We start from the raw sequence: 27,986 nt of genomic DNA, 5'->3' as shown, positions 1-27,986 counted from the left end.
AACATCTCAGTTCACCATTCCTCACTCACTTTCACCTGGATCATGTATGGATCGGCAGATAAGTACCATATATGGACTAAGCCCGCGCATGGACTGTGTGCAAACTGGCCGAGAGGTGTCTGTGAATTAGATATCACAGAAACCACCCTTCATATTACTGGACTGATTCCGGGACAAGGTATGAACATACAAAATTTTATTTTGTACAATTTCAAAGCGTTCCCCACTGTCTGGTTATTGCAATACTAAACTGATACTCTAAAGGAGACATAAGTATTTTTAGACCAGTTGAAAACTTATGAGCTAGTTTGTTTTGGAATCTTTAGTGTGATGTAATTTTGTTTTGGCGCTATCATTATCTTATTGACCTATCAATCATATGTCAAAAGTAAACTCTCCCACCAACAGAAACCTGATTCTAACATCCACTAACCTCCAACTGATCAAGTCGATTGTACCTAGGCCATGTATGATTCTCGTGAAATATTGATGAAAATAGAAAATCACCTCCGGGATTCGGAACTAAGATCTCTATTCACATGTCAATCAAGTAGAACATTTTTAGATAATCTAAATTTTCTGTGTATATTTTCGCTGAGATAACTACTATAAATACGAGCTAATTTTGGTATATTTTAATTTCCAATTTAAATTTAAAATTCAATTCATTGAATTTTTTTGACCCGTGTTATCAACCACGACAATGGTGTCCAGACCAACTACAGACAGACAAATTTTTAATCTACAGAATGCACAATCAGCTAATGCGTGGATTTTGTCTTTTGTGGCGAAATGGCGAGCAGAGAACAAAGAGGACAAAATCAACACCGATGGTACCGTACAGGACCTACAGGTAACCTATGGTTCTTTCTTAGTATGTGCGGGCCAGATGCAATTATTAAGCTTAGGATCTTAATTAGTCCTAGGTATTTATTAGACACTCTGTATAAAGACATCAAATTGGCAATTCAAAATTATAGTTCTCCTAAAGAGAGAGTTGTAACGGCAGAAAGGGCTAAATTTCTGTCTGTAATACAAGGTGTAGGGGAGTCAAACGACAAAATCCTAGCACGTCTTAGAGAAGAAGCACGCTATTGTGACTTCGAAAAACTCAGAACAGAAGAGGAGTTGGTAAAAACAAAGTTTATCTCTGGTTTGAGGGACCCTGAAGCAGCACTTAGACTACTAGACGGTATTAAAGCAAAACCAACGATGTCGATTACTGAAATGACCAAGAATTCACAGTTCAGAAGTCAGTCAATAGCTTTTGCAAATTCTTCTTCAGGTATTAAGCCTTTTACTGTGAAAGAAGAAGTTGGGATAACCTTCAAAAAGACCTTTCGAAAGCCAAATAAAAAATTTAAGGCTAATAAAAGCAACAATATGTGCACTAGGTGTGGAGGTAAGCCACATTCTATTATATTCTGTCCAGTGGTAAGTAAAAATTGCAACACCTGTGAAAAGGTGGGACAGTTCTCAAAAGTGTGCAGAAGCAAACCCCAAATTCAGGTAACTACAATAACAAGAAAATGTTTTGCGAAGAAGAAAACAGTTCTTCAGAGCAAGCATCTCCAGCATCGGAAATGGGAATGTTTTATACTAAAGAACAAATCTTTAGCATGTGTGCGACATGGGAATATATCTCGATAAATAACTACAAAGTAAAAATGCAGGTAGACACAGGTGCAGATAGCACAGTGACATCATCAAAAATATGGACTGAGCTTGGTAAACCTCAGTTGGATGGCAAGATATGACATCTCGAAGCTGATGATGGTAATCAATTAACGCTTCTGGGATCAATTACTTGTGACGTTGGGTGGAACGGAAGCAGGCTCGCACAAAAACAACTAGCAGCAGCCTGATAAAGAATTTGGACTACTTGGTAAACACCTTCTAACCAAGCATGGTGTGAACAACATCAAAACCTGCTGTAAAGGGTTACAGAACTCATGTGAAGCTGATATCAGGATCACAGCCACTGTTATGCAATGCCAGAGAAATACCTCTACCTCTTCAAGATAAGGTCACAGAGAAGCTGAAACAGATGGTCAGACAGGGCATCATCCTTGAATTGTTACAGCCAGGAGGAGTCACTAATGCACCTCCAGTGGCTTGGCAGAGAAAGAAGAGTGGAGAACTGAGACTTTGCGTGGACTTGGAAGTGCATATCAATGGCAAGGTGATGGATGAGGACTACCCAGTACCAGACATGGAGATGATCTTCCACAACCTCCATGGGGCCACATACTCTGGCAACAGATACTCTTGACGTCTCAGATGCCTACTATCAAATTGAGCCTGACAAAGAGGCGAAAGATAAATGCACAATCAACACATCTCAGGGACTGTTCAAGATGTGCCGACTACCTCAAGGATTTAAAAACTCTTCTTAACTCTTCCAGATTTCCATCGAATCAACAATCAAAGGAATCAAAGCTGTTGTGATCTTTCAAAACGATGTGTCGGTGAATGAAGTTACCAGAGTTCGATAAAAGAGTGCCTGCATCCAAGAGTCGACTACGTGAGAAAAATTTTTACTTTTAATGAGAAAAAGTCTAACTCAAAACCAGTCGACAGCGTTAGTTGTTTGGGATACTCCATTTCAAGGGATGGAATAGCACAAGATCCCAAACATGGAGGGAATAGCAAAGGATCCCAAAATAAAAATTGCAAAAGCACCAACTAACAACAAATAACTCGAATCGTTTGTTGGGCTAGCACAATTTTACGGAATGATCCTGATTTTGCTACAAAAATGCTACCCTTAAATAACATGATAAATAGCGCTTTGTCCTGGGGCAAAATGCAACAAAAAGCCTTTAATACCATAAAAAATGATTTATGTGCTAACCCACTTGTACAGCCATATAGTTTAGAAAAAGAGGCAACAGTTACTACTGACGCCTCTGAAAAAACCATTGGAGGGTTTTTTTGCAAGAAGGACATCCAGTCATATATGTATCAAGAAAATCGGCTCCAGCCAAGCAAAAATACTCAAACATAGAGAGCGGGAATCACTGGCAATTGTGTTTGTGGTCACAAGATTGAAGCAATTCTTTCTTGGAAGACGATTAACCCTACAGCTAAAGTATATCATAGTCAAATCTTTGCAAGATTCGGAGTACCAATAACTTTAGTATCTGATAACGGTCCTGAATTTGTATGGTGTGGCCTTAAACAGTGGTGTGATTGTATTGTGTGGCCTTAAACAGTGGTGTGAATCACTGGGAATTATAAAATGGAATCACCCGTCTATCATCCAAGAGCTAATGGACTAGCTGAAAAAGCAGTTCAGACAGTGAAGCGGGCACTTAAAGCATGGATTTCCAATCTCATTGTGCCATTTGGAGCATTCCTGCAAAGGGCACTGATGACAAATTGCAATACATTAAAGACGAGGTGCAAAACTCCAGTTGAACTCCTGTTGGGACGCAGAGTGAGACTACCAGCAATAGCAGATTTCGAATTGTGCAGACCCATTCTTTTCAAGGCCAATGAAAAAACAAAGGCAGTTCCGGCTACGTTCATCATCAGGAAGGGCTTGAACACATCTTTAACACAGCCCAAAAACTCGACATGGACTATTCTAGTGAGCGACAATCAAATTGCGAGACTAGAAGAGGACAATGTGAAAACCGAATCAGCAGTAGAGGAGACCATATCTCTATCACAACCACAACTTCAGAACACTGTTGTGGAACTTTCACATCAGGACGAAGCTTCTGCAACCACATCAGCTGCAGAGCACCAACAACCCGAACCACCAGAGCCATCACGAACTTCAACAAGAAACAGAAAACAACCCGACAGATTTGGAGAACCTATACCCACAAACTTGCTTAAAAACGGAGGGAGGATGTGATGGCTTCAAAGAAACATGAAGAAAGTTACAAGTTCTCTTTATTAATGTTTCAAAGAACAAAAGAAGAACTTACCTGACGAACTTTTTTGCTATGTCGATAAGTAATGGCCACAAAACTAAATTCAATTCTAATTTTGTTTTGGCGCTATCATTATCTTTTTGACCTATCAATCATATGTCAAAAGTAAACTCTCCCACCAACAGAAACTTGATTCTAACATCCACTAACCTCCAACTGATCAACTCGATTGTACCTAGGCCATGTATGATTCTCGTGAACTATTGATGAAAATAGAAAATCACCTCCGGGATTCGGAACTAAGATCTATTCACATGTCCATCAAGTAAACTACTATAAATACGAGCTAATTTTTGCATATTTTCAGTTCGAATTTTAATTTAAAATTCAACTTATTGAATACTTTTGACCCGTGTTATCGACCACGACATTTAGCGCAAATTTTTTGATTTTTTTAAAAAAAACTGACAAATGATTTTTATGAGCCGGCAATTTGACAATAAAGTATGATGAAAGTTTGTTGTAAAGTTTTCAGATTTACTTGAATTAAATTTTTTGACAGATAAAATCTAACTGATAATTGTTCCCAAGGAAGTTCCGACCACCATTTTTGAGAATTATTCTGTTTTGCCCCCCCCCCCCAGCTTAGTGGGTTCCATTTTAGGCTACAGAGTTTTCTTCAAGGCGTTGAGTTACGACAAAGAAAGTGAAATAACAACAATTGAACAGGCGCTCTATACGGACGATTTGGAATCGTTTTACACCACAAACGATATCAATTCTCCTGGCAGAATTACTCTTCTTATCATATCAAAATCTGGAACTGGGAAAAAGCACATTGTAGAAATGATAACGACCGCCGATGTGCCACGAAGACTTTGGAGATCATGGAAGAAGAGGAGAGTCATTAATTTCGATATAAAACCGGGAGGACTTTATCAGTTCAACGTCACAGCGAGAAGTAAAGGGAATTTTCCCCTGGAGAGAAGACATGATACTTACAGAATTGCATTTCCAGACACTCCATTGCAGTACTCATACACTCCATATTCAGATACGAAAAGGATAGCTGTTAGTTTCTATGTCTATGGAGTAATACACGGCTGGATTATCACGTTAGTATAATTATTATAATTATAATAACTATTATAGTATAAATATAATATTAATTATAGTTTATTAATTGAAGTTATTAATGATCGTTATTAATTATAGTTATTATTTATAGTTATTAATTATAGTATTAATTATAATTTTTACCCCAAACGAACTCCGACGCTTATCTTGCAAGATCTTGCAAGCTTCTTGCAAATGACGCTTATCTTGCAAGATGCAAGATCCGGACCCCTATCTTGCAGGAACCTTACAAGATCTTGCAAGATAGACGTCAAAAAAGTCTACAAGAAAAAAAGTGCAATTTTAAAGACCGATTAACTTAAAGATCATGTTCTCTTTTGAGTTCAGTCCATCGGAGGGAGCTCTCGGTTCAAAACAGAAATTTTCATATAATTTCTGCATAGTTTTATAATTATTAATTATAGTATAATTATAATGACTATTATCATTTTGAGCAAGAAAATTGCATTTATAACCCTTGGTTTAAATTTGGTAAATGTACCAAGTTGGGTTAAATTTTACCATTCCAGCCACATATAAATTTTCAAATACTATCATGAAGTCACCCGGACCTAGCGCCAAGTCAATTTCTGTACTGAGCAACTCTAACTCCAAGTCTGGGCTGAGACTTGGCAAGTATGATTTAGGACTTTAGCAATTTAGGACTTTAGGATTTAGCAAGTCTAAATCCAAGTCGGATTTAAGACCTGGCAATTCTAAATCCAAGTCTGATTTAAGACTTGACAGTTCTAAATCCAAGTCTCGGCTAGCTGAAAAAAGGTCAAAAATAGCGGGGAAACGTCAAAAAATATTAAAAAAAAACGTCTAAAATAGCCGGGAAACGTCAAAAATAGCCAAAAAAATGTCTAAAGCAGCCAGGAAAACGTCAAAAATAGCCGAAAAAACGTCAAAAAAACGCCAAAAAACCCGTCAAAAATAGCCGAAAAAAATGTCAAAATAGCCGAAAAGACGTCTAAAATAGCCGGGGAAACGTCAAAAATAGCCGAAAAAAAACGTCAAAATTGCCAGGGAAACGTCAAAAATAGCCGATAGAAACGTCAAAAATAGCCAAAAAAACGTCAAAAATAGCCAAAAAAAACGTCTAAGATAGCCGGGGAAACGTCAGATACAGCCGAGAAAACGTCTAAAACAGCCGGGGAAACGTCAAAAATAGCCGAAAAAAACGTCAAAAATAGCCCAAAAAAACGTCAAAAAATTAACCGAAGAAAATGATAAAAATAGCCGAAAAAAACGTCAAAAATAACGGGAAAAAACGTCTAAAATAGCCGGGGAAACGTCAAAAATAGCCAAAAAAACGTCTAAAATAGCCGGGAAAACGTCAGAAAAAGCCTCAACTTAGTCTAAAAGCTCAGAGAGAATCAAGGTCCGTCAACACTCAATTGGCCTCAAGCGACAAAAAAATACAAAAACAGCGACAAAATCAAGGAAACATATGAGCATCGTATTTGAAAATAAAGACATCAGATTTGATTTTTTTTTCGTTTTTGACCCAAAACATGAAAGTGTCAGTTTTTTAAGAACAAATTGACTATGATATAGGGTTTTTCGGTTCAAAACGAAAAAAACCAAAGAAAATCTTAGCCAAAAACATTCACTCAACAAAAAGTTATTAACGAACGAGCACTAGGCGTGATCCATTTTTTCGGGCTACCGAGTCTGAAATCATGATTATTTCCCAAAATACTGAACCAATCGGAACCAGACCTGGCTCATTAGAACCCCCGGGAAAAAGCTTTACAACCATATACATAACTATTCATTTTAATCAGTGGTTCGCGAGTGACCGGCCTGTGGGCAGAGGGCAAGTTGATCCCAGTCGAACCGAGTTAGCTAATGCTCGTTCTAAAATAACTCGGTATAATCACCATAACCCATTAAAAAAGCACACTATAACTAACATAGGGAAGCATTGGCTCCCGAACGAGCTGATACTGGGGCAGGGCACAACAAAGTTCATTTGGCCAGTACTTTGGCCGTTATGGCTGGAACGCTGGTCTTCCTCTGGCTCTCTCAAATATGTAAAATTATGCATTGCATCAACATTTGGTCGAACGAGAGGGCCTCGGCTTAGCATGGGCACCCTCACGGTGTTTTCTTTTTTAAAGACTTATCCCCGACTGATATTTGATATTTGCCAAACCTGAAATAATAAGAAATGTCATTTTTCGGCTGAAATTCGGCTGAAAACTGCTGAAAAATGGCTGAAAACGGTCCAGAAACAGCTGAAAAAGACCCAATTTGATTTTAACGGGTCCCCTGGCATCAGTTGGCTTCATTGGCATCAGTTGGAATGAGTTGGCATCAGTCTGCACCAATTTTAAGGGCCCCCGAGAAAGTGCCGGAAAATAAATGCAAATATCGTGGCACCTTGCGCCACGATTTTTGCGTCGTGGCAAATTTTTTTGATTTTAAAATTTTCACTAGAAATTTTTTGAAAAGTTGGATTTGACTTAAGAATCAACTTCCAAGTGTTATCCAAGTCTTGGTTAAGACTTGCCAGACTTGTAAGACTTGTATTTGGACTTGCCCAGTACTGGGAAAAGAAATAGGACTTGGAATTAGGCTTGCCCAGTACTGATATAGACATGGAGTTCGGTCCGGGCAGAACTTAAGGATTCCGTTAGCTATCACATGTCGAAAATTGTTTTAAAATTGATTAATACGCCTTTTTTGTTTCATGAGAATTTAATTCTCGTTAATGTTTAATTTATTTCAAAGAAGAAAGAAGGCGAATGTCTGTCCAGACAAAACCATCGAAAATTTCTCTCGATGAGACCAAAACCTTGCCAATAGCGAACATTGACATCGAAAATCATTCATTAAAAATCATTCAACTATAAATTAATAAAAATTAATAAAGAAAATTATAGAAAAAGTAAATAAAGTAATTAAGTTTTGCTTTATGGACCTTAAGTGTGATTCGCATGCAAAACGGTCGGACTAAATTGCAGTAACTAAAACTTAAAATTATATAACTAACCGGTGACCGAATTTCCGTATACAGATATGACTATAATATATCATGCGAATTAATGCTTACGACATAGTGGTACTACTATAAATTTTGTTCAACGAGCAACCTGGGTATAATACCTGTATATTAAAACAGCAATTATTGGTGTTCATTTATTGGGAAAATGTACCAGTTGTTAAACTGAATTGGGGAATGTTTTCAAGGTCATCAGAAGGTAGCTGTGCATCGGAATGTGACCTGCAGGCATACAGAAGTGATCACACAGTCTCTGGATTAGGCGCCGGAAAAACTATCACTATCAAAGTGTTCGCCTACGTTCACTACCCCAATGAACAAAGGAAGCTCGGTCTTCCTCTGGTAATTTACTACGGAACTCTACCAGGCAGGCCGTCAGGTGAGTATTTAAGGCGTTAAAAAATCACGTTTAGACATTCTCAAATTGACTTTCTCAAACATTGCCTTCATAAATTGAGATATAGTGCTAACCACATTGTGTATTGTATATATAGATAGATTTGCGGTGAGATTCACTCTAAAAAATTTGCAGGTAAAATTAACCTAAAAACTCGGGTACATTTGACTGAACTGTTCACGTGCATTGACGTTCCTGCACTCTTCACCTGCAATTTCAGGTAAATTACTCGAAAAATTCAGGCAGTCCTCTTGCACAAACTTCTTGTAATTTACCTGCACAGGACGAAACAGTGCCTTTGCTGTTTTTAGTAGAGGCTTCTTCATCCTGTTACAGTGTAACATTGACTGTGCGAAAAAAGACCAACTGCAAAGAATTCGACTTTTATTACAAAACAGACGACAGTCTGAGAAAGAGCGTCTCATGCAGCAATAGCGAAACGATCGTACAATTTCTCAGTCTGAGAAGCAGCAGATGGCATTCGTTTTGGGTAAGCAAAGCAAAAAACACTACCTCCCTAGTAATGAAAACTTCGGTTTTGAAAAATTTCGTCGGTGTCGTTGTTTTTTCTGGGCAGAAGCCACAACACCAATGATTTGATCTCCTTTTATTAAAAAACTACGCTCGACCAAACAGATTTTTGAAAAAACCGTTCTCAATCCAGATAGCCTAAAAAATAACTTAAGTCCAATATACGTTAATAGGAAATTATATGCTCTGGACCTTCACTTGACACAAACTACTACGCTCAACTTTTGCTCGACTCAATAAAAAACCATTGAAAAAAAAAGAGTCCAACTTTTATTATCAAATCATGAGTCAAGGAAAAGCCTTCAATATGACAAAATATTTCGCAAAACTTCAGTTCAGTTCAGATTTTATCGTCAGTTTTACGATTACCGATACAATTGCATCAAGAAGTCCACACCAAGTTATGGAAAAAATCAATCAAGACATAAATGAACGGCGACGAACCATGAGCAGTGATCAGATTAAAAAATTTAAGGTTTTTTTTGGTGTTCGGCTTAGCATTTTTTTGTTTGTGTGTGCGCTCTTGTTTGTGTGTATATAAGTGTCTTTGTGTTTGGAATGTATCGTGGTATGTCTATGAAGGAGAGAGAGAGAGAGAGAGAGAGAGAGAGAGAGAGAGAAGAGAGAGAGAGAGAGAGAGAGAGAGAGAGAGAGAGAGAGAGAGAGTTAAGCTGCGGTAGTTAATTCATTTAAACGGAAGACTTAAAGAGAGGCAATGTGCAGAAACTGTCCAAAATTTTGACAAAATTAGAAAATTTAGATAAGTTTTGCTACAAATTTGCTAAAATATATGTCCAGAACAAAGAGTATGTGTTTTTAAGTCTTGTTGATGACTTATCTGTGAGATTTGAAAACAAATTATTTGTGCCATTATAGTCATGAAATAACAAATTTGAAAAAAATCTTAAAAATGCAAAAGGTTGGATTTCAAAGTTTAGTGTCAAAATTACAGTTACTTAAACAATTTCCTCAAAAAGTCCACTCCTACTTTTTTGAATTAAAATCAAAGAAATCCTAAATAAACAGTGACAAACCTTGAGCATTGAGCAATTGCCAAAAACAAAATAAAAAAAATAATTTTCATTGATATTGGGCTGGGTATTTGTGAAGCTCTCAAATTCGTACATGTTAATCATGTGTTATCGGTCCGGACAGTCAATAAGGTTTAAAAACAACTTGCCTGCCGAGAAACATCACTTTTCACCAGATAATTTAAAAATCACATGATCGTTTGATTGTTTTTGAGTGTAAATGTATGTTTGTTTATATAAATAATGTTCAATAGAATATTTTTGATGATTTTAGATAACCCCTTTTGATCATTTTTGTTATCAAATTGGCCAAAAAACAAATTTCAAATACTTCTTTACTGTCAAGTGCAAATGATCCCTTTTTAAGTACTAAAAGTAAGTGGTAAGATCAAATTCAATCTTTGTCACCGTGACGATCCGTGTACACGCTTTGTAACGGGTGGGGACTATAATATGGAATTGCTTAGACATAGCAATATATTCGGACAGAATACACAAAAATATGTTAAATTTTGAGAGTAAAAGTTTCAGCCTTAAATTGTGGGCTGCTTTAATTAATTTTTCTCACTGAACAGCTATAGAATATTAAAGGTCTACTTTAGTAGTAAGACCAAATTCACGCTTTGTCACGAGGGGGGGGGGGAGGGTACGTCCCCCCATGACGATCCGTGTACACGTTTTGTAACGGGTGGGGACGTCCCCACCCGTGACGATCCGTGAGGTACATTTTTGAGGTCGAAAAATTTTGTCTCTCAATTTTTCCAGAGGGACAAAAACTTTTCTCGATTCGTGCCGGGGACAAGAATTTGTAAACTTTTCTCAAATTTGTGCGGTGAGAAAAACTTGTGAACTTTTTGCCAAATTTGTGCGGTGAGAAAAATTTGTGAAATTTTTGCCAAATTTGCTTGGTGGGCAAAAACTTAAAATATTTCCAGATATTTTGTGCGGGAGATAAAATTTGTTAAAATTTCACAGTTTTCTGGACTTCTTGAAAAACTTGTGAAAATTTTGCAACTTCTTGGGGTCCATGTGGGATCACGTAACATAGTGTAAAACTTTTGGGAAAATTATAAAAAATGACGAAAATTTAACGGGAAAAACTGATGTCCGACTGAGCCTTACTGCGTAACTGAGGCAAAACGATAGAATGAGCAGTCTATTTCCATTATAAACCTAAGAAAACTAACTTTTATTTTTCTGTGAGGTAATTTTCTTTTTTACTTTAATGAACAGTTTTCCTGTTCTTTTTTTGTTCTACTAATAGTTTCATAGCACTAACAATAACTATAGCTGCATGTCTATAATGTTCATCTATTTTTATCCAATCTGGACTTGTTTTGCCGTTCTCTGATTTGTTGAAAGCTGACTGAAGATTAATTTTAAACTTGTACATATGACAAAATATGTTTTTGATTTTTGTTTGTTTCGCAAGTTTTTGTCTCGGCGTTTGTGATTGGTTCGCCGAGTTTTAAGAATTATTATGTCTACTACATGTGCCAACATGTGTCTCTCATTTCCATAAGCAATTCAGTGTGGTCGTCTCCGACTCTCTGATTGGTCAGTCGAGTTCAAGCTTATTACAGTCTTGCACATGTTTGAACACGTGTTGTTTTATTATCAAAGACAAGGTGTGGTCACAAGTTTGAGTTTGTCTTTTAAAAGAAAGTAGTATGTCGTCGTCTCAAGATTACTTTGATTTGTATCACGATATCGCATGTTCAATAGAATGTGCATACTGTTTACTGTGTTAAATTAAAAGTGCAGTGAAAGCAAAAGTTCATCTTCAAGTGGAAGAATGTGTTTTAAGACGAAAAATGGAAAGAAATGTTAGGCTATATAACACGGAGCAAACGATACTAACAAAATAATATTGCACACTAGAAGATCTCAGAAACAGAAGAAACAATGTCTTCAATTGAGTTTTAGAAGTTGATATCAAGTTTTTTTTTGTAACAAAGCAAAGGCTTACTGGTGGCGTCTCAAGACTGCTGCTGGCAATTATGGAAACTTCTGCTAACTCGGGAGTTGAGGGAGTTGGCATTCAGTCTGGTAGTGGAGAATTAGACCAAGTTGTAATGTCTGGACTATCGGGGCTGGTTGGAATCCGCCAAAAACTATCGATAAGGTCCCTCCAATAGCCTTCCTGGTTTTCGTTTAGAGGAATCTCTTTGATATCAAACTCATAAAGAATTTTCCTAACATTTTCATCTATCGTCTCTGGATTGAACACAAATTCTCTTGCGTAGCCGGTAGCATGATTGATCGTGCACTGTGCTACTTTCAACAGCGCCTTTTCCAAATCAGAATGATTGGATATAGTCAAGAACCACAATTGGTAGCGCCATGTGGTTAATTGTAATCCACTCTTTGTCCCGCAACTGTTGTTTAACAATAACGACATTCTCTTTTTTGTAAGTTTCATATGCTTTTGTTCTCAAATCAGGATTGGCTTCTTCTTTCAGAAAAATTGCCGGCGGAGACATGTTCAAACTTTGAAGACAATTTGGCGGTTAATGAATTGTTGTGGTAGATTATCAGGTCGTGAAAACTTTTGGTCAGCTTTTCTATATAATCAAAAGAAAAAACAATTTGTTCTAAAACTTAAGAATTGAGTATCAATCTATATCAACTGTGCTATAATAGTCTTTTTAAGTCACGTTTTGAGAATTATTAGATTGTTAACAATAGTAAAGAAAGAGAAAAAGAAATGAGGAAAGACTGTGAAAAGATTTTGCAAACAATTTAAATTTGTTGTAGAGCAAAGAATTGGTTTTTCTGAGCAACCAAACAGCATGCAAGAATTGAAAGAAATGGTTACAAGTGTTGGATTGTATTTCCTACATGTTTAGGCGTGTTGCTTCTCAGAATAGCTCAACACTATACCTGTGACCTAGAGCATATAGTTGGATATATTTGGTTTTTATCTTAGCCAATCAGAAAACAGCAAATTTTGAAAGTTAACATTATGTCTAGTAAGGTGAAAGCAGAATGACTACAGACAGTATTCGAATGCGTTGTTCTATGTCTTATCATAACCAATGGGAGAATTCGTGATCAAACAAAAACAGGATGCAGTTACCATTGCGGTTATTGGTTCTTAGTGGTTAAAATTGTAAAATTCAAAACTCGATAAGTTTGTCTGTCGCTATTATTAGCTATTAATGGCAATATCTTATTCACTTGTTGTTTAAAGATTGTTAATAATAAATGGTGTAGACTCTTCAGAGAAAAGCATTAAAAATTTTGTAGGATTGTAGTTTGGTAAGTGAAAAAAGACTTGGCATGCGTTTTGATCAACCAGTTGTTTGTCGAAACTGTTCTAAAACATTCACGAGAAATACTTATCCATTTCCACATGTTATCCTGAAAAATCAGTAAGAATAAACTATTTCCTGACTGCAAATGAATACTTTAGTGAGTTGGACTGCTTTGATCATGATATTGCTCTAAAGTTGCGTCCATATGGAGGTCTAATTGGCATTGACAATTCATCTATCGACAAGTATCCAAAAGTATCAAAAATTTTACGTTTTTACGCCTTTTTACACGACGTAGGTGGTTTCATATACGAAATATATAACCAAGGACCTGGTTATTCTTATATGCTTCCGTGGAAAAGCAGCAATTGTTTTAGCGGGCATTTGTCAGGAATAATATTTTGCTTATATATAAAGATTTTTCATCCGTCAATTTTTCACTCATTGGAACGCTGAGCAGCAAAACCGTTGGGTTAGACGTTGAAGGATTTCGTCACAGAAAAGAAAAATTATTGTTAAAGAGTTTGGAATTTGTACTGAAGACTACCTTGACTGGGTGTCATTTTTACCACCAACAAGTTATAGTGAGTTAACAACTCAAAAAAGCGATCTTTCAGTTGGTTGAGCAGAAATTTGCACGGTATCGATTGGGACATAGAAAATTATCCCTATATTTATCTTACACAAATAATTCAAAGCGTTCGCTTGCGGAATCCTGGTGCAATTTTCTACGCTAAGAGAGAGGAAAGAGTAAAATTTTTGTCAGGTTTGCTTTAGTGCTCTATTATTGATCTGAATTCACTCTCGTGTTGTTCGATATCTGTGAACTATTTTACACAAAACTGTCAAAATCATTCAAAGGGCAAAAACTTTTTCAACAAACATTGTGCAAAGGAAAAGGCCATATTCTATTTCAACTGGTTAACAAAATAGAGATGAAATGACGAAAGTGGAAGCACCCTTGTCACCGAGTTCAACGATTTGCGCCTTGATTACGAGGGACGTGTGAATCTATGTCCTTCAATTTCCATGGAAGAAATCATAAAAACCGGAAACCAGTTTTTACAGAGAAAAGTTAAATTGTTGCTGACTGAGGGAGAAATTCTCTCATATACTCATTTAGTATATTATATTGAACCGTTTATTCAGTGGACAAAAGCAAAATGTCAAAACCTCAACCCAGAGACTGTTCTCTGAGACTCTTACTGATGTCGAAGCAACCGGTTGGTGAAAAAATTGACAAGAACGGTCCCTTATTGCCAAAAGAGACTCAACACTTGGTGAAGTAAGAAAGGGTGCACAAAATTGTTCATTATGACAAAACTGAGAGATTCTCTGAGTGCTTTATGGTTCATATGAAAGACTTTCTAACTGCGTTCAATTGTTATGAATTGTTTTTTGTAGAGTGATTTTTCTCCTCAAAACACTTATTGTTTTGTCTTATAATTTTGTCACTTAAAAATTATTTTGTCTTGAGATGGAGGGAGTAACAGTTGATCAAGTTGACGCTGTTGTAGAGGAAAATTATTTTGAAAAAGAAAGTACCAGCAAATCGTCCTGGAAATTTTGTAACCAAACAACTTTGCCACGCTCGGAAGTTGTATTTTTTGTGCAAATGTTTGTTATTTTACTACTAATATCACTTTGTATTGTGAAGTTAACCGTGTTAAAACCAAATTGTGAAAAAACCTCAGTTTGGATATCCATATTGTCAAGTTTAGTTGGATACATTTTACCAAATCCAAGACTATGAATAAAATTGTATCTACGCAAGAAAGAGTCTTCATGGCCGTTGTAGGGCCCTCAGGTTGTGGCAAAACAGAGTTAATTTTCAAAATGCTGAGTGGAAACACATTTTGCCCAAATTTTAACAACGTTATATTTTTATATAGAGAAATGCAACAGATTTACATTAAAATGGAGAAAAGACTTGGTGTTACGTTTAAAAAATACGCCAGTTTGGAATTTTTGAATAGCCTTGCAAACTGTCTTCCGATAATAGACGACTCGTGCGAAGAAATTTACAATGATAAAGAATTTGTTAAATTGGCCACTGCAGGGCGTCACAAAAACATTAATGTTATTTTTTATAAAGCACAACTTTTATCAACAGAGCAAGTGGTCTCGTACAATACGTCTTGAGTATAACACACATCATTTTGTTCAAATCAGCTTGCGACATTCAACAAGTCGAATTTTTAGGCTAACAGTTGACCTTGGTTAAATTTTTAAAACATTGCTATCAATTGGCAACGAAAGAACCATTTGGGAATTTGCTTATTGATCTTGATCCAAAAACTTCTGATTTTTTACGATACTGTTTATAATGATACTAAATTATCTATACTGATGGAAATGGTGCATATGCAGCCAAAACAATTAAGGAAATATTTGCTTAGTTGTGATAGTGATGATATAATGGTTTTGTGTGAATGTCTTCACCATGTTTTACTGGGCAATGTTAGAGTGAAAGTAAGAGACTTACAAAATTTCAGACACATATTTGAAGATGTTGTCAAGAAAAATTCATCAACGGATAAACGACGAGCCTTTTTACTAACAAAAACCGGTTTTGAACTGATTCAACTCAATACTAAATTTTGTTTCATCCATTTGAGTTAAGCGATGTCAACAGCTGAAGAATTTATTTTGATTCCCAAGAATCAGTTGATGAAGGAGCAACCATATTCCTCACAAATTCTAAATGATCGCAGAGTTCAGCATACAGGTGCTCAATTTTCCATTTTGAACCGTTTGCGAAAAAATGAAAGCACTGACAAAGAAAACCAAGGAATTTTGGATACAAGGGAAGCAACTGATCCTACTGAGTTGTCAAAATTACAAGCGGACAAAATTCTTCGAAATCTCAGCATGCTAGTGGCAGCAAAATTTACCAGGACGGAAAATATAGTTAACCTCATTAAAGAATCAAAAAAAGTTGTTATTGACGAAAATGAAATATTCATTGTTGACGGGACAGCAACAGGAATAAATGTTCCCATTTTTCTCTATGATTTGCAGCAGCCAACTAAAAAAAATAAATAATCAAGATTATTTCAAGATTCTAGAGGCTTTAAACATAAAAGAAGATTTGGTGATAAACAGTAATGCTAAAATTGCGATCCGGAAAAGAACGCATAGAGTTACCAAACAAAAAAAGAAAAAGAAAACTTTGCGCCAAAAAGAATCAAGCACAAAGAAACCAGCCAATTACTTACATAGGAATCTTCAGACGCCGGAAGTGGTTTCGAACCTCAAAGGAAGACACAACTCAGCAAGAGGAGAGGGACTGGGAGTCTTTCGACGAATGAGAAAAAAATTGCTTGAGCCAATATATACGAAAGGTCCCGCAGCATACGGAAGCGTAAAAAATCAACAAAAGAGCACAAATTTGAAACCAAGTAAAGTGAAATTGTTTCTAGAGGGCCAAAATTCCCACACAAATAATAAAAAATATAGAAAAAGATTTCCAACACTGAAAGTTATTGCTTAAGAAATAAATGAGATTTGGTCGCTAGACTTGGCTTATGTGGATAAATTAGCAAAAGAGAACAAAGATGTAAAATACTTGTTGGTTGCGGTGGACTGTCTCTCACGTTTTCTAAGAGTCAAACCCTTAAAATCAAAGTACGCCACAACAACAGCAGTTGCGTTTAAGAAAATGATTAAGAACAGGCAACCTAAAAAAGTGTGGGTAGACGCTGGTACAGAATTTAAGAGCTACTTCGGCACCTTTGTCAGAGAAATGAAATTGAAGTTTATACAATTTTCAGCGAGAAAAAATCGGCATTTGCGTATAGAAACATACGATCGCTCAAGAATTTGATATACACGTATTTAGAGGACAAATGGATATACTCGTATTTTAATAAATTGCAGAGCTTTGTACAAACCTTTAACTCTAGAGTCAATAGCGTAACGAAACTGGCGCCGAATAAAGTGACAAAGAAAGACGTTCCTTACTTGATATCATTAATTTTTAATGCTTCAGCAAAACTAGTTTGTCGACCAAAGTTTTTTGTTGGGGACTTTGTGCGAAAATCAAAAGCGGATCTCTCTTTGGAAAAGGATACAAGCAAACATTTACCAACGAAGTTTTTGAGATTTACGATATACGTACAACAAATCCACCTACTTATAGTCTCATTGACGCATCCCAAGGGCCAGTCAAAGGAAAATTTTATGAATTAGAGTAGGTCAAAGTTAGAGACAATATTAGTGAAATAACAAAACATGAATGAATTCACGGTTCACTTAGTTCCATCAGCCTCCATGAATATTTTTTCTCAAAACAAATTGGCTTCTTTCAAAAATTATTTCAACGAAGAAATTTGTTTGGAGGGGGATTGGCGAGTTGCACTAAGTGAAATTATCTTCCCGGCAAAAATAAATCAAGTGAACAAAAGTGATTTGAAGATATTTTCTGAAGGCCTTAAGTTTTATGAGAAAAATATTCCATTTGAAGCTGTATCCAGACCATACGGAGGAGAACGAGCTATCATTGGAAGTGGTTCCTATGAAAATCGTGACCATCTTTTGAGATCCTTAAAAGCAGCTACCGGATTGCCTCATTTTGACTATCAATTTAACAAATTCAATTGGGTTTTGTTCCTCTTTTTTGGTAAAAAATGAAGGAATTACTTATCCGAATAACAAAATTCCGAGTATACTAGCTTTCAACGGTATTCATGATGGGTCTGAATATCATATTGGATACAAGATTTTGGAAACTTTTGAAAATCTGACCATGACGAATAAAAAACTTTTGCTGGTGATTATCCTTCTGATTTGTCTCAGGGAAGTAACTGATTTTTATTTACGTTAACATAATTGAGTATCAATACGTTGGTGATACTGAAGCTCCTCTTATTCGAGTCATTGATTCAAAACAACGTCTGAAGAACGGTAGCCCCTGCGAAATAGAGCTACCACACAGAATTGTTTTCAGCAATTTGGAATACAAAAAGTTATTATCAAAAAACTTTCAGGCAATTGAATGTCAATTGCGGACAGAAAGCGGACAATTAGTTCCATTCGTTGGAACAGGAAAAGTAATTTTGACTTTAAATTTTAAAAAAATCGACTAAATGGAAGCCTACTATCAACAGCAATCGGTGTCACCATACTTTTCAGGACACTATTGCCAACGAGGAAGTGGTTTTTGGGCTTTAGCAGCAGGTATTGGCAGAGCCGCATTACTGATTGCAAGAAAATTTCTGTGGCCTGTAGCCAAAAAGATTGGACGTGAATTAATTGTTCAAGCAGCTCCTGAGCTGGTAGATGTAGTTACAAAGAAAATGTCTCCAAAACAAGCAATAAAGTCTACTGTGCAAAAAACTGTAAGAAAACAAGTGGGCGGATCAAAAACAGGTAGAATGCGAAAGTTGAAAAACAACGGTGAAAAGCCAAAAGAGGTCGTTCGTAAGAAGAAGCCTTTGGCGAGAAGTCGGTCAGTTTTCTTTTCTAAAATTCAAAATGATTACTAATTTACTGCCCGCAGAGGTAACGCACACCACACTTGATTTGTTTGAGAAACACTCTCTGCTTATTAATTTTGACAATGCTCTTACTCAAAAAGTTGGACCATCATATTCCCGGGACGGTCCAATGCTCGAGTTTGAAGTTTTGGGTGTTAGGAACAACTTCATATGTTTACAAAAACTTCTCCTTGAAATTAAATTCAAAATCTCCCGGAAAAACGACTGCGATTTAAGGAGAGGAACTGACGCTACAATTACAGACGCGCCATACTTAAGCAGCAACGCATTACATTCTTTATTTTCAGAATGCACTGTATCTGCTAACGGTGTTAAAATTTCTAACACAAACGGAAACTATGCAGACAAAGCATTCGTTGAAACGGAATTTTCTTCAGGAAAACCGCAAAGAACACATGGCTAGTTTGTCAGGGATATTATTACGAGGATGAACCAGCTAAAATTGATGGCACCGATGGTCGCGCTGACGACGTAGTGGCCAGAAAAGCTCTTGTTGCTAATTCCCAGGAAAACTTTTTTATTGGAAAGCCGGCGAGTGATATTCTAACTTGTCATAAGCACCTACTTAGTGGTCTTACTCGGCGAATTTCAATTAGAAAGTCTACAAATGGTTTTGCTGTAATTTCAGAGTCAAACAGAGATTACAAAGTTAAAATAATTGAATCTAATCTCTAAGTTAGAGAAATGACAGTAGCGGATCATGTTTTGACGGCAATTGAGAAAACTCTACTAAAAGTGCCAGCCGTGTATCGCTATACAGAAGTATTACCACGAACTTTTTTTTAGCTACAACTGGAATAAGAAGTTGGAGCCATGAAGATATTTTCTCGAAAGAACCTGTACGACGTATGATAATAGCAATGGCAACTAAACAAGCATACCTCAGAATTAGTCGCACTAATCCTTTTCACTACCAGACTTTTAATTTGAGCCAGATTGTTGTTTATAGAAATGGTCAACCTATTGTAGGAACTCCAGTGTTAACAACTTTTAACCAACGCATTTACTTCAATACTCTGGAGGCCTTGGATTAACTTGACAAAGGTGGGCATGGGATAACTCTGGACAGTTATCCCAATCACTTTATTCTAGCTTTTGACTTAACTTCAACGCAAAAGGCTTCCATGATTTCATTCATCCCAAACTTACAAATTGCTTAAATTCGGTTCAACTTACATAAGACGGAGAATTGGCAGCCAACGTAGAAATTTTATTTCTGGGCAAAAGAAGCTCAAAGTTTTATGTTAATTCGGAACGCAAGGTGACAAAAAACTCAATTATCACCTACCCCACCGATGGATAGTGATGAAATACGCTATTTGATGGGAAAATGTTTTCATTTGAAATATTATTTTTATGGAGTTTTTGCAGCAGACAATTTTCCAAAGCTAACAAGAGAAGGATTTATTGTAGTTAATACTTCACCAGCGCAATATGAAATAAGTCATTGGTAAGTTATTTTGGTTCACGAAAACAAAATTTATTTGGCTGACCTGCTTGGAATCCCGATAAAAAACTAGCAAATATTGTATTCCCGTCTGGTACAGTTTTACAATGAAGTAACTCAGGTACTCAAACTTAAGGCAGTTCAAAATCAAAACTTAAAACTCTGTGGACTTTTTTGCATTTATATTGCACATGTGATGTTTGTTTACGGATATCCTTTGATGTTGAATATGAACGATAACGATTTGCTACGCTTCGCTAATCATATGCTCTAACTTTTTTTAAATTAACTTTTTTGCTCAATTCTTTCTTCACAGACAACAGAACAAGACAATTGTTAATTAAAAGATTTCGATTCCATTTTAAAATTTATCAAAATCAGACTGTTATCAACATGCAAACAACCAGTCACTATTTAAAATATCAAGTATTTTTGAAAGCTCACCGTACATACCACCAACATAAATACTATGAAATCTTTGAATCGTACAAATAGGCAAAAAGTCAGTTTACGTTTGAAGATCCTGTGTCATTATCATGTTGACATTTGGTAATTTTTTCTTAGAAATTGAAACAGTTAGATTGTGCTGATCGTTGTAACTGACTGCCTCTTGAAGTTTTTCCATCACTTCGCCAAAATTCACTATGTAAGAGGACCCCTTAATGAGCAGTTGAAAACAAGCGAAGAGACATGGTATTGTATATGCTTTAGAAGAAGTATCCTTGAAGGACTGCTGTAATTGATCAACAGCAGCAATGACATGGTAATGAAAATGTTGTATTCTGCATTGATCTTCATTTTTGTGCTGGCTGCATGAAGTTTTTTTGTAAGATTTGATTCAAATTGAGGCTCACTATTGCAAATAAAATATCGAAAAAAATTTTTGAATTGTCGAAAATATTTAGACGTACGTTCAAACATTGCTTCAACCATTTCCTTTTTAATTTGTTCTTCTATTTAGTTCTCTTTATCACTCTCTGAGGCTTTTTTGATTTTTTGAATCTGCAGCTACGACTTCGTTAGCAAACTTTGAGCGAGTTATTCTTTTGATAGCATCAATATTTTCTCGCACTTCCTCCAATTCCTGCAGAGAGAGAGAGAGAGAGAGAGAGAGAGAGAGAGAGAGAGAGAGTCAATTTTTGGTTGAAACGAAATTCGTTGTCTACGTTTTCTTTTTTGAAAAGTTCCGGCAAAATATAAGTTTCAGTATTATCATATGTTTTCACACAGGCAACTACATATCGTTTTTCAGAACGGGCTATATCGTGATAAAAACCAAAGTAATCTTGAGACGACGACATGTTAAAGACTGTAATAAAGCTTAAACTCAACTGACCAATCAGAGAGTCGGAGACGACCACACTGAATTGCTTATGGAAATTAGAAACACATGTTGACACATGTAATAGACATAATAATTCCTAAAACTCGGCCATCCAATCACAAACGCCGAGACAAAAACTTGCGAAACAAACAAAAATCAAAAACATTTTTTGTCATATGCACAAGTCGTCATTTAAACGTGGTAGATGAATTGCTTTACCGCACACTTTCAAACACTTTTTCATTAATTTTTTGGAACATTTCACATAGTTTTGAACATTTATTTTGTCCATTTTATACGTATATTTCTTCCTTATTCTCTGCAAAGTTGCATTCTTTTCACCTTGAACGCTTCAAATTTCTTATCAGACACAATAATTCTCAATTTGGAGCCCTGGCACTTAAATTTTATTGGTTTTCTAATCTGCCCACACTCCCTAATCTGGGATAACATATAGTCAATAAAACTATCAAATTAAAACCAGATGTTGGATCAAAACCACAAAAATTGGACTCCATTTTGCTTTGAATGTTGATTTATTACCTAAACCTTATCAAGAGATTGAAATAAAGAAAAGGTAAGGAAGTTATATGTTTTTCAAAAACCCATGAATAGTCTGTTTGACTAAAAAAGGGTTTAAGAATTTTTATAATTTAAAATTAACTTAATGGACACCAAGAAATTGCAAAATGTTCACAAGTTTTTCAATAGGTCCAGAAAACTGTGAAATTTTAACAAGTTTTTATCCCCCGCACAAAATAGCTGGAAATATCGTAAGTTTTTGCCCACCAAACAAATTTGGCCGAAATTTCACAAGTTTTTCTCACCGCACAAAATTGAGAAAAATTTTAAAAGTTTTTGTCCCCACAAATTTGAGAAAATTTTACAAATTTTTGTCCCCGGCACAAATCGAGAAAATTTTTACAAGTTTTTGTCCCTCTGGCAAAATTGAGAGACAAAATTTTTCGACCTCAAAAATGTACCTCACGGATCGTCACGGGTGGGGACGTCCCCACCCGTTACAAAGCGTGAATTTGGTCTTACTACTAAAGTAGACCTTTAATATTCTATAGCTGTTCAGTGAGAAAAATTAATTAAAGCAGCCCACAATTTAAGGCTGAAAATTTTACTCTCAAAATTTAAGAATTTTTTGTGTATTCTGTCAGAATATATCGTTATGTCTTAGCAATTCCATATTTCATACCTACGTACTTTGACTGCTTTGGCAGTGTTTTTCCGTAAAAATAAGATAAAAAATAGATAAGATAAAAAATTCTTACGTTTTTCTACAATGGATTAAGGAAAAGATTATTTGCTAAATATCCGTGGTCTCAAAAAGAGCTTGCTTTTGATTTACATAGTCTGTAGTACCTGTAATTATCTCTGCTCTCATTTAAGGTGGCGGCCAGGACAAACTTCGGATTGAGAGACTACAGGGCATTGAGTGTATACACTTCATATCACAGCACTGCCCAGTTAGTTGAAACCTATCAAACGCTCGCTTGAAACATTCCGGTCCCCGTGTCGAAATACCCCCCCCCCCCCCCCCAACAGATTACCCCACAACTGATGTAAGAGTAGGAGGGTATTTGTCTTTGGGAGCTAAAACCATTTAAGATTAGGGGGGTAATGGGGAATAAAGGGGAATTGTTAAATCTCACCCCCCATAATTAGCATCCAATAGATGAAAGATTAGGGAGTAGTTTTAGGGGGTGAAAAGATGGAAGAAAAGGGAGGTAATGGGGAGTAAGGTGGGAAATGTTAGATTTTACACCTTAATCCTTTCCAAAAATTATGAGAGTAAATTCACGGGGTAAAACCATGAAAGATAAGGGATGTGATAGGGGTAATGGGGAATAAAGAGGGAGTTGTTAGATTTTACCCCCAAAAATACCATCCAAGAAATCCTCTGTTAAGAAGACCATTATAAATGGTGTAGTCGGTGTAATGGCTGCTCTCCTATCAAAGTCAAGGATAACTTTACACCGCCCAGTTCGTTTCAGCGGTTTCAAATCTGTCCGGATATTGTGTTTTTGCAGTAAACTTTTTTGAACCGTATTATCCGCTATACTGTGGATTACCATTGCATTACTTGTTGCTCAATTACTCTGGATAACTAATTGCTCGGCTTTGTTGTGTAACAAACTTGTTTCTCTCAAAACAACAAAATAATTCATATTGAACTAATCAAAGTTTGTTGAGTTTTTAATGATAAATCAATCTATCGACCGAATTTAGGAAATCCCGTTCACACAAATTGTAGCCCCATAACTTGGCTATAACTATGCAAAGTTTCAACCTGCTCCAGTTAGCAGTCGTTAAACAGGATGTTTTACAAGTTCCGAATCTGATAATAATAATAATAGTTTTCTAACTTCAATGTGAGCAGGTCGCTCTATTGTTTTCAATAGCACCAATGTTGAACTAGAGTAGGCTTTGTCAAAGCCAGTAAGAGCAACTGAATATTTGCCATGCACAATGTTTCTCTTACCTAAGAGTTTTCGTTCCTCAGAAAAAAAGTTTTGAGAATATCAAAGTTAATTCTGGTTTCACAAGTCAAATTTAAAATAGAACTGTACAATCACTAATATGATCTACACAAACAAGACATGATAACAAATAATTTTCCGCTCAATAAAGTATGCTTCAACACGCACTGTATGTCATTTTAGTATAAACGAATTTACGCATTTCTGCTGATTTTTGGCATTTTTTCAAGCTCTATTTATATCGCCGTACAAGTCAAATTAGCATCTCTGATTGGTTGTGGATCACTTTGTTGTATTATTTTCTGAATACACTGAGTTTAGGGTTTGGGATACCTTAAACGGTGCCCCGCACTCTCTAAATTGGTATGAATTCGCAAAATTCATCGAATCTGGCTTACCAAGTTGAGTATCGCTTATTCCGTTTGAGCTCAATTTGTGTGATTGTAAACACTTCGAAACGTGGCAGTAATAGCGTAGTTCGAGTTTAAGTTTCAGTTTAACTTCATGTATGACGATTGTGTACTAATAATAGTTACTAAAATTAAATGTTGAACAAAGTGAACAAATCCGTAAGGCTTCAGTAGGAAGTAGCATTAAATTTTGCTCTTCATGAAATTCTAGCTTTGCTGCTTGAATTGGCCTCGAAGCATTATTCAATTTGGTTGTTGAGTTAGTAGGCTCATTGACCCAGTAGGTATAGTGAAAACTTTTAACAAACCGAACAAGCAAATATTAGCCAAATGTTCCGGAGACAGGTGAAAATGAGCACAATTATAGCTAATAGTGTGCTTTCTATTTTTCCCCGTTCAATCTTTGAGAGACTACAGGGCATTGAGTGTATACACTTCATATCACAGCACTGCCCAGTTAGTTGAAACCTATCAAACGCTCGCTTGAAACATTCCGGTCCCCGTGTCGAAATACCCCCCCCCCAACAGATTACCCCACAACTGATGTAAGAGTAAGATGGTATTTGTCTTTGGGAGCTAAAACCATGTAAGATTAGGGGGGTAATGGGGAATAAAGGGGGAATTGTTAAATCTCACCCACCATAATTACCATCCAATAGATGAAAGATTAGGGGTATTTTTAGGGGGTGAAAAGATGGAAGAGAAGGGAGGTAATGGGGAGTAAGGTGGGAAATGTTAGATTTTACACCTTAATCCTTTCCAAAGATTATGGGAGTAAATTCACGGGGTAAAACCATGAAAGATAAGGGAGTTGATGGGGTAATGGGGAAAAAAGTGGGAGTTGTTAGATTTTACCCCCAAAAATACCATCCAAGAAATCCTCTGTTGAGAAGACCATTATAAATGGTGTAGTCGGTGTAATGACTGGGCGGTGTAAGGAAACGAACTGGGCGATGTAAGGAAAACTTTACACCGCCCAGTTCGTTTCAGCGGTTTCAAATCTGTCCGGATACTGTGTGTTTGCAGTAAACTTTTTTGAACCGTATTTTCCGCCATACTGTGGATTACCATTGCATTACTTGTTGCTCAATTACTCTGGATAATTAATTGCTCGGCTTTGCTGTATAGCAAATTTGTTTCTCTCAGAACCACAAAATATTTCATATTGAACTAATACAAGTTTATTGAGTTTTTAATAATAACTCAATCTATAGACCAAAATTAGGAAATCCCGTTCACGCAAATTGTAGCCCCATAACTTGGCTATAACTATGCAAAGTTTCAACCTGCTCCAGTTAGCAGTCGTTAAACAGGATGTTTTACAAGTTCCGAATCTGATAATAATAATAATAGTTTTCTAACTTCAATGTGAGCAGGTCGCTCTATTGTTTTCAATAGCACCAATGTTGAACTAGAGTAGGCTTTGTCAAAGCCAGTAAGAGCAACTGAATATTTGCCATGCACAATGTTTCTCTTACCTAAGAGTTTTCGTTCCTCAGAAAAAAAGTTTGTAGAATATCAAAGTTAATTCTGGTTTCACAAGTCAAATTTAAAATAGAACTGTACAATCACTAATATGATCTACACAAACAAGACATGATAACAAATAATTTTCCGCTCAATAAAGTATGCTTCAACACGCACTGTATGTCATTTTAGTATAAACGAATTTACGCATTTCTGCTGATTTTTGGCATTTTTTCAAGCTCTATTTATATCGCCGTACAAGTCAAATTAGCATCTCTGGTTGGTTGTGGATCACTTTGTTGTATTATTCTCTGAATACACTGAGTTTAGGGTTTTGGATGTCTTAAACGGTGCCCCGCACTCTCTAAATTGTTATGAATTCGCAAAATTCATCGAATCTGGCTTACCATGTTGAGTATCTCTTATTCCGTTTGAGCTCAATTTGTGTGATTGTGAACACTTCGAAACGTGGCAGTAATAGCGTAGTTCGAGTTTAAGTTTCAGTTTAACTTCATGTATGACGATTGTGTACTAATAATAGTTACTAAAGTTAAATGTTGAACAAAGTGAACAAATCCGTAAGGCTTCAGTAGGAAGTAGCATTAAATTTTGCATTTCATGCAATTCTAGCTTTGCTGCTTGAATTGGCCTTGAAGCGTTATTCAATTTGGTTGTTGAGTTAGTAGGCTCAGCCACTCCAGTAGGTATAGTGAAAACTTTTAACTAACCGAACAAGCAAATATTAGCCAAATATTCCGGAGACACGTGAAAATGAGCACAATTATAGCTAACTCTGTGGTTTCTATTTTTCCCAGTTCAATCTTTTTTGTTTCGTGATATTCTATAAACAATTGAAGGTAAAGCGGAGCAGTGGCATTTTTCATTAAAATATAGTTTCACAAAAATTTTCTAATTAAATTGAGTAAAAAGTCGTCCCAAGACACCTCCATTCCTATGACGAAAACCAAATTTTATTTTTTTTCAAAATACCTCTGGTAATTTCTTATGATTTCTTTTTACTTTCAAATGAGTATTATAAAATTGTTATTTCGTAGAAAATTGTTTTGAACTCATATGGCCTGTGCCCGCTTTAAATGCAGTTAGGTGACCTACTATCACTCTAAGAATTTTAATTAACTCAAAATAGGGTAGTAAAAAATTTTCCGATCGTAGTGATTGCTCTTTTTATGAACATTATATATTTCAAATCCACTCTTCAAGGTTGTTTGAAAATAGAAATAATTTTGGTCTTGCCGCATTAGAATCTCTTTTTTTCAAACACTTTTGTAGCATTATTATTGCTAAAACACGAACTATAATTCGCTTTGTCGAAAAATTAAGAGTTTAATCGTAGGAGCAGAATTACTTGAAAATGAATGAGTCAGACAGAGGCAAATTTAAAAAGCAAATCATTGATCTTTTTTTAACTCAATCCTACAATATGGTTCCTTCAATATAGTATTTTCAAATTTGGTATGTAAAAAGCTCTGTGATAAAGAATAGATTAGATGTGATCAGCAACAACAGGTAAACAACAGATAGCTACGTCGGTTTTTAGACAAATTTGTTGTTTTTCCCTGTGCAGAAATGAAACTTTTCTCTGATCATAAAAAACGAATTGATAATACATAAGCTGTTCATAGTAATTTCAGGGATCTGTTTTCTGTTTCCTGAAAATACTCATATGTCAGTAAAAGTGGCAGGTTTATAATCTGTTCATGGTAAATATAGAAACTGAGAAATACTATGATTCAACGCTGATATACCATGTTAATATGATCCGGGAGATGAATATTAACCATATAGATAAATTAAAATATCCAATTATTGTAAACATTTAAAATAAACAAAATAACATAAAAGAGTTCATTGTATTAAAGTAATAAATATCAGAAGGGGAAATATTTGAACTGCTAATTAATAAGATAGATTACCAATTATTATTATTATTATCAGTTGAAAACAGTTCATCCATTTCATAATTGTTTCACATTCTGCTCAAGTTTCAAAAATCATGCGAAAGGTGTAATTATTTCTCTGAAATTTGTTTCTCTTTTGTTTCAGAATATGCCACAAGACTGGGAATTCCAAACAAGACAAGTTTTCATACGCAGTTGATTTGTAA

The 27,986-nt window shown here is 35.9% G+C and overlaps 1 protein-coding gene across 1 annotated transcript; it reads left to right on the top strand.

The window, feature by feature from the left end:
• Positions 1–42: 42 nt before the first annotated feature.
• On the top strand, positions 43–27,986 carry LOC142353368 (uncharacterized). The gene is made up of 6 exons (XM_075405601.1): positions 43–178; positions 4,549–4,999; positions 8,199–8,389; positions 8,719–8,897; positions 22,894–22,970; positions 27,926–27,986. Exons 1-6 carry the CDS (start codon positions 43–45, stop codon positions 27,984–27,986), a joined length of 1,095 nt encoding a protein of 364 aa, XP_075261716.1.

The sequence above is a fragment of the Convolutriloba macropyga genome, chromosome 14 (genome assembly GCF_964194025.1).
Source record: "Convolutriloba macropyga chromosome 14, txConMacr16.3, whole genome shotgun sequence".
NCBI lineage: Eukaryota > Metazoa > Xenacoelomorpha > Acoela > Convolutidae > Convolutriloba > Convolutriloba macropyga.
Note: the sequence above shows the minus strand (reverse complement) of the source record. Positions and strands in the feature narration are given on the sequence as shown.